This window comes from Lepidochelys kempii, chromosome 2 (genome assembly GCF_965140285.1).
Source record: "Lepidochelys kempii isolate rLepKem1 chromosome 2, rLepKem1.hap1, whole genome shotgun sequence".
Lineage (NCBI taxonomy): Eukaryota > Metazoa > Chordata > Testudines > Cheloniidae > Lepidochelys > Lepidochelys kempii.
In genome coordinates, this window is record NC_136381.1 from 207802172 (window position 1) to 207810187 (window position 8016).

The window sequence follows — 8016 nt, forward strand, 5'->3', positions numbered from 1 at the left end:
TCTTTTATAGTTAACAGATACGCCAGCCTGTGTTAGCACCTGATTTGTACAGCGGTTATCACAACGGATTGACAAGAATTAAATAAGACAATATTGCAGCCAAAAAGGGTGAGCATCGTTCCATATATGCTTGCTGGACTTCCTCCCAGCCTCACTCATGAATTTTAAGAAATCCAATGTTTTCAAACGGCTATCTAGGCATGTTTGTAAAATGTAAATAGAAGGACAAATCTTTTTATGGATAAACTTAGGCGGGGGAACATATATTCGTTTTCCGGTGGCGTCAGAGCGGCTCTGGAGGTGAAATGGATACAAGGGTGGCCTAGTTGGAGCTTCGAACACTTCTGGTAACTTATCACTTGGAAGAGGATGTTGCACTTAGTATGTGTGGGTGGCTGGAGGGAGGGGGCTGGCGAGTCGAGGGGGAAATAGCCCTTTATATTTTAAAATACAAATAACAATCAATCGGGCATGGTGACAATGCAAAATCTGCCAAAGTCGAAGTGCATCTGCATAAATCCACACACAGTTCTCCAGGCTGAAAAAGACAAGAATAAAACTATTTGCGAAGTTAGGTGGATGGCTCCACAGGTTTGACTAGCTCTGTAACTGCCTGTATCTGTCTGAGCAGATAAGGTGAACGTGAAATCAAATGCCAAATACCAACTATCATCCATGCTGTTCTAACCATTGGTCCTATTTTCCTTGTCTGGAACAAGAGAAAGTTTTAGTAAACTCTGAGATAGATCACACAGGGTGGGGGGGGGGGCACCTCTGCCAGCAGCTATCTGGTTACTCTCCCCTCTACTCTCTGTATACTCTGTGGTGGAGTATACAGTGACAAAGAGAGCCACCAAGTGACAAAGAGAATTAATTAGAGTTAGGGACTGCAGTGGCCCTTCACCTCCTTTTCTCTCCCCCTCCCCCTTACCCCTGGGCATGTCATCCGGTGCTTGGGTGTGTTTATCGTTAGGAACTGTCCCTAGATCTCATGCATTGTGTGTGTGTGTTGTGTGTGTTGTGTGTGTGTCAGGCGCCGCGGGACCCCAGCAGATGGATTGCAGAACCTGGAAAAGCTTCCAGCCTGGCCCACGTTTGCAATCGTCATCCATTTTCCTGCCTCCCCCCCCCCCCCCCCCGCAGCCCCGAAACCGACTGAGCTCACGTAACCCCTGGTTAGCTGGGCAGAGCCCCAGATAGGGGCCGAGGCAGCAGCGCTTCGGCCGCTCGGCGCCCCACGCCTGGGCTCGGTGGCAGAAGCCGGGCGAGCCCGCCTGCCCGCAGCACAATGGGGTTAAATTACAAAAGACCTCATTTCCATGCTAATAACATCGGCGCGATGGGGAAGGGGATGGACAAGCCCCTTTAACTCTTGGCTGGTCGAGAGCGGGGCTCTGCTGAGGCTCCCGGAAAGGGGAAACCGGTCTCCCCCACCCAGCCCCCCGCATGCCCCCAGCCCCGAAACGCTGCGCGGGGCTCCCTTCTGCACAGCCCGCTTGCCCGTCCAGCTGGGCCCCGCACAAGGACCGGCCAGCAGGAGGGCAGGGGCGACGGGCTGTCCTGACAGCACCAGCAGGAGTGCCGCACTCTCGAGCCATCCGTGAAGGAGATTCACCCCGGAGCGGTGCTGGTGCTGGCCCAAATCCTCCCAAGCGCGCTCCGGGGAAGGGAGCGGCCACCAACTGCTCTGCGAGCAGAAAGCCTGAGAGCGCCTGTCTTACCTGAGCTCCTCCAGCTGGGTCTCCGAGCCCTGTAATCCATGCCGCAGGAGCACCCCCCTCCACCCCCCTCCAGAGGCGCCTCCGCCTCAGCTGCTGCAGGCTGAGCGCCTGGGCTCACACTGTCTCTCTGGCCCCGGCTCTGAAGCCCCAATGAACTGGCTAAGGGGAAGGGGGAGGAGGACGGAGGGGGGGGGGGGGAGAGGAGGTGGTGGTAGATCCGCGTCACCTTGATGGAGGAGCGCTCGGAATTTAAATGCCACTGGAACGGTGATCCATCACCAACAGGAGCAGGGAAATTTTAGCAGGAGGCTCAGCCATTGGCTGCCGTCCTCACGTGTCCCCCTCTCACTGTACATTCATATCATTTTTCTCCTGGCCCCATGGAGGAAGTGAGAAAGTTGGCACGGTCACCCAGGACTCCGAAGACCCGGTCACTCGGTGATAAATGGACACGGCGAGGATGAGTTCCTTCCTCGATTACCCCATCCTCAGCGGAGAGTCCGGGGCATGCTCTTCCAGAGCCTATCCTCCCCCAGATCATGGGATTACAACTTTCCAGTCCTGTGCGGTCACTGCCAGTAACTGCAACGGGGATGATCGTTTTTTGGTTGGCAGGGGGGTCCAGATAAGTCCCCATCACCATCACCATCACCATCACCAGACCGGTACCTTCCAGCATCACAACAACCTGGGCATGTCCTACTCGCACTCTAGCTGTAGCTCGGGATATGGCACCCAGAACTTCACCGCGGGTTACAGTCACTACGCACTAAATCAGGAAGCAGAAGTAAGTGGAGGGTATCCCCCATGCACCCCGGCCGTTTACTCTGGAACTGTCTCATCTTCCATGGTCCAGCATCACCACCCCCACCAAGGTTATGCTGGGGGCACGGTGGGTCCCGCTCAGTACATTCACCCCTCATACGGACAAGAGCAGCAGAATCTGACTCTAGCGAGTTATAGTAATTCCTTATCCCCACTCCATGCCAGCCACCAAGAAGCTTGTCGCTCTCCTTCTGCAGAGACCTCGCCTCCAGCACAAACCTTTGACTGGATGAAAGTTAAAAGAAACCCGCCTAAAACAGGTTAGTCGTGATTTCAGAGCAGGGGGCTGTTTCTTTCCTCTTCCACTTTCTTTAATAAAACAAAACGAAACCAAACCCTTCTGCTTTCTGACCTAGAGTGTACAGGTGCCTTGTTGTTTATGGGTAAGGAGAGCTGAGACCACTGAGTATGGACAGGTTCATCCACCTGATATAATGGCAGTTCCATGCTGGGTTTTTATGTGGTAATATTTCTTGTAATTGGTAAACAACTTATCAAATTTCCTTTGATACACACTAGTGGCCGCCTTTATATTAGCACCTCACACTCCATCACTCACTGTCCCTCTTTTTAAGAAGTTCTTGTTCCATATCGTTTTACCTGTGTGCACATATTGATTATGTCACCTATATATCACTTATTGAACTTTTCATATACTTTTGCAGGGAAAGCTGGAGAGTACGGATACGTAGGTCAGCCCAACACCGTTAGAACCAATTTTACCACTAAGCAGCTCACAGAACTGGAGAAAGAATTCCATTTCAACAAGTACTTGACAAGGGCCAGGAGGGTGGAGATAGCTGCTTCACTGCAACTTAATGAAACACAGGTGAAAATCTGGTTCCAGAACCGTAGGATGAAGCAGAAGAAAAGAGAGAAAGAGGGGTTGCTACCCATTTCCCCTGCTACCCCGACAGGAAGTGAAGAAAAAACAGAGGAATCATCAGAAAAGTCCAGTTCATCCCCATGTACCCCTTCACCAGCTTCATCTACCTCAGACACTCTAACTACCTCAAATTGAAATATTTCTGGCCCCCACTGTTTTAGATAAAGGACTCCCACTCTAAAGCCACATCTTTAGCAAAGCTTTATTGATTTAAAGTATATTTTAATCTTTAGGTCATCTTTACATCAATCAACTTGTTTCAAGAGAATTTGGTTTTAGAAGGCTCCCCAGCTGTTTAGTCTATGCAGAACTAAACAATTTAGTGGTTTCCATAATCAGGTTTCTGATGATCACTTATTCAAAATTCATATTTTTTTAAATTCCTGCTATTTGCTACAGAAGATTTGTTGGCACAGTTAAAAGAGTTCTCAGTAGTTCTCAGCAGAATAAAATTGCAAGGACATTTCTATATTTTTCCTTACATAAAGACAGGATATATGGAGTACATAACCTCATGAAGAGATGCACTATTGAAAGTGTTTACACAAATTATAGAACTTTCATCCTTTAATTTAATGTATTCTTTTTCATGCGTATGAGTTTGCTGGTTGTAAATACTTTGTCCAAGAGATTTATCTTTTTACAGATTTTCTAGAAATGATGTTTAGATAATCAGATTAAATAGGGTAGGTGCAGTCTCAAAGGTGGAATCCCTTTTATATTGTTACAACTGATGATCATATCAGCTAAATTTGTTAATGCCAATCAGATACCTCAAATAATAGGCACCATTTCTTTTAATGAACTGGAAGGAAAAAGCTTCAATTGCACTAGGTTTTGTAAACTTTGCTTGGTGTGCTCCCACCCCACCTCCCCCCATCTGTGCTGGATTATATGGGACCTAAGGGTATATTATCCAAAAGACCTGACCTACTCCTATTTTCATATTAATCATTCCTTAGACTTGATGTCTTTTCAACCAAATCGTCAATGTGATGAATGGCCAACTGAATGTATATTTTATGTGATTCGTGTATAGAACTTTGCATGATGCACAGTGCTTTGATGTACTTAAGGTACACTGAGTTTTATCAGTTGTCATTTGTGAGCAAACCATCTTCCTGATTTTCTGTACAATCATTAAAGGTTCTGAGATTCTGTAAGTGATGAATCCAGAGCAGAATTTACGGGTCCTAAAATGTCTGTAATAAATATATTCCCGTTTCAGGTATACTTGGTTTGGGTACTTTTTTTTGTGCCGTTGTTAATCATACTTAGCTCAACATTTCAGTTTCTTCATTTTCACTGATGTGGCCTTTGATATGCTACTTAATAAAAAGTAATTTCTCCTAATCATTACTGTGCTGAGGTCAGAACTCTGTAGTTCCTTTCAACCGTGCCACATCGCACAAGCCAGAGTCCTTTTTCATGTTTCACCAATATTATCTTTAGATAGTATAAGAAAACTCCCCTCTCTGTTGCAGCACGAGGGAATTTATGAACTAGATCTATCTTTTGAAACACAAATCCTAGCACTTCCTGGTTCAAGTGCTAACCTTTTAACCTCCAACTGAACGCTGACATATCTATAAACAGAGCACTCTTCAAAAGCAGAAACTGTCTTCAGCCAGTCTTTCTTCACATCGTAGGCCAATAGTTAAGAGAGTCACATTTCATTATCGCTAGTATAAAGCTGACCCAAGACATGCAGCTCCATTCTCCCTCCTCTTTACATTGCCAGTGACGTCTTTAAGACGTTAACAACCCGACAGTTGGGTGCTTCTTCTTCATGGAGACGGAACTCTAATGCTATACATTTGCACCTTATTTCAAAGAGAATTTCACCTCCAGGTGATACACACAACTTGTTCTTGCCAAAAAGCCCAATAATCTACACCAATTGGATGCTTCCACTGTGCATAAAACAAGTTCTTTCAGGCAAATTTTAGGAAATCCTGAAATACTTCGATTCAAGTTAATACAGTTTGCAGATTAAAAGAAAGCTCCCCTCTCCCCCTCCCCCTTTTTATTGACTATTTCAGGGCTGAGTACAGACATGTTCAGCTAGACATGTGAGGTATAAAATTGATGCTAGCTTTTGAATTTCAGCCCAAACAAACAAGTAAGATCTTATTTCTCCCCTGCACATTTGCAGGCGAGTTTTACAAAGGCTGGGCTGCCCATAAAGCGGCTGACTCTGCTTGGAAGCTCCATAGAGCGTCAACGACAATTTCTTCACTTCAGTGTCAAAAAAGACAAGCCTTGATTTGCACGCGCGTCGGCCATATCAAGAGGACAGAGATCTGGACTAGCACAGGGCTGTCTCCAAAGGCCCCTGTGAACGCAGCAGAACTTCAAAGCAGGGGGAGATATTTCTTCCATTCCCCCGCCTGGTTTATACTTTACCTTTTGTTTATTAGTGTAAGGCCACAAAGTAAAACAGATGGCTCTCTTCCCGATCCTTTAATGTGTTAAAGTGCCATTTGCATGCCAATGAGGTGATTTCAATATCGAAAACTGCATCCAAACACGTTGGAATTTGGTTCTGCAACCTGGCTCCCCGGCGATGGCTTAATGGAACAGAAAGATAGCACGCGCTACACTAAATGCAGCAGTCCCTGCTTGTCACTGCCGAAATCTGCAGGCAGGCGCGTCATTTCCAAAGAGCGCTTCACCTTTCCTCAACGAAAACCTGGGTATCTTTTTGCTGCCCAAATAGATTGCATCAAGGGGACCTAACAGGTCGGGCTTCAAAGTCTTGTCTTGGGCTTCGCTACAACAAATCGTTAATAAAGAAAAATGGAATGAAAATCTGTAGACTTCCGACGCCTGATATTTGTAACTTAAAGTAAAGAGGACGACATAAAATCATGGTAATAATAAAAGCATGATTTAACATGACAAGGAGGTTCATTTTATTTTAAATCTCTTACAACGTTTGTTGTTTGTTTTTACTATAGTCTTTTTTTTTTAAGCATCCAAATGTCAAACGAAGTTTAGCATCTTTCTATAATACTGGCGTTCACCTTTAAAGTTTACTTTTAGAGGCTGTTGAGATGCTTTGGTGTTTTCCTCTGGGGCTATCAGATTGAAACAGATCAATATTTACTCAGTCTGAAAGGGTTGTTGAAAAGGCAGCTAACAACAAACTGCTTAGCTGCTCACCCCTGTTTAATCTCAGGTTCACCGAAAGTTCAAGCAGAAATGCATTCAGTGATGGGTCACTTTAGAATGAGTCCCAGTGGTTTATCTCAGGGCTCTGGTAAGGGCAACAATTACCGATTCAGCCTCTCTCTCTACGACAGCGGCAAATTTCCGATTATTCTTTTGCTAAGAGATGTTTACTAAAAGCTTAAAACATTTTCTTCTCTTTTGCGTAGAATTTGCTCCCCCCGCCGCCACCTTTCTGTTTCGCCCTCTCCGTCAATTATCCGTAATGTTGGTAAAACCACAAATACTGTAGCTATTAAAATAGATTGACATAGATTCTTAAAATAAACCCTTTAAAAGATATAATGAATTTTAAAAAGGTCTTTCAGAGACTATCTTTCAGGGAAAGCACTGCACAAGATTGAATGAGAGAACATTTTTGTTTCAATAATAGAATCGGGATCTTAATATCTATCTAGAGCTATCTATAGGGAAGCCTGCGGGAGGAATTTTCAGAACTAATTTAGACATTTATTTGTCTAAACCGTGTGTTTTCATTCTCTTCTGATCCACCATTCACCAAATAATAATAATAAAATAATAATAATAATAATAATAATACAGTCAAAAACATAGATCCAGGAGGAAAGTGGTGGCTTTTGCGGCTAATTGCAGCAACTCTTCTGAGGTCAAAGTTCACGTAATCACTGCATAAATGCATACTTAATTGGAATTTATTAGTCCTTTTCTAATGGCAGCTCACGTTTTGGACGTAGTCTTGAAAGCGTTTCCATGAGCATACTGGTTCTCAGGAATTATCGCTCATAAACTCGGGAAATTGACATGTTGGTTTCTTTTGAGATATACATTGTATAAATAATATATTTATATGACGAAACAGAAGCACAGCGTAAGTAATACTTATTCAGGAGCTAACGCTATGGCAGCGGAGGATAGATAGATAGATAGATAGATAGATAGATAGATAGATAGATAGATAGATAGATAGATAGATAGATAGATGTTAATCAGAGAATTTCATGATTTTGGTTTTAGAAAAAAAAGTATTCATAATATTTTTCGAAAATAGCTCTATTGTATTAATTTAGAAATTGGCTAGACATAGCCTAAGTACATTGATAAATAAATGAAGCGAATACAGCAATATTTAATGCATAATAATTGAATAAATAATAATATAATGTATCATAACATTAAGTCTTTCTTTCTTTCTTTCTTTCTTTCTTTCTTTCTTTCTTTCTTTCTTTCTTTCTTTCTTTCTTTCTTTCTTTCTTTCTTTCAAAAGCACACATTCAATATCTTTCCCGGCATGTTACTTAGCTGGTTTTCACTGTTTAGATTCCTCTTTTATGGCATATGTGCCATAAAATATTTCGGGCCATAGCGGGCTACTCTTCTTTCAAGCGCAGAACG

General features: G+C 43.8%; 1 protein-coding gene across 1 annotated transcript; it reads left to right on the top strand.

The window, feature by feature from the left end:
- Positions 1-2166: 2166 nt before the first annotated feature.
- HOXA1 (homeobox A1) lies at positions 2167-3586 on the top strand. Its single transcript, XM_073329533.1, has 2 exons — positions 2167-2806; positions 3212-3586. The coding sequence occupies exons 1-2, from the start codon at positions 2167-2169 to the stop codon at positions 3565-3567; spliced, it is 996 nt and encodes a 331-aa protein (XP_073185634.1). The 3' UTR covers positions 3568-3586.
- The last annotated feature ends 4430 nt before the right edge of the window (positions 3587-8016 follow it).

Excerpts from the sequence above, each read along its gene's own strand:
- HOXA1 (XM_073329533.1), top strand. The coding sequence starts at position 2,167 with ATGGACACGGCGAGGATGAGTTCCTTCCTCGATTACCCCATCCTCAGC. Across the intron at positions 2,807-3,211 it reads AAGAAACCCGCCTAAAACAG|GGAAAGCTGGAGAGTACGGA; the intron begins GTTAGTCGTGAT and ends ATACTTTTGCAG.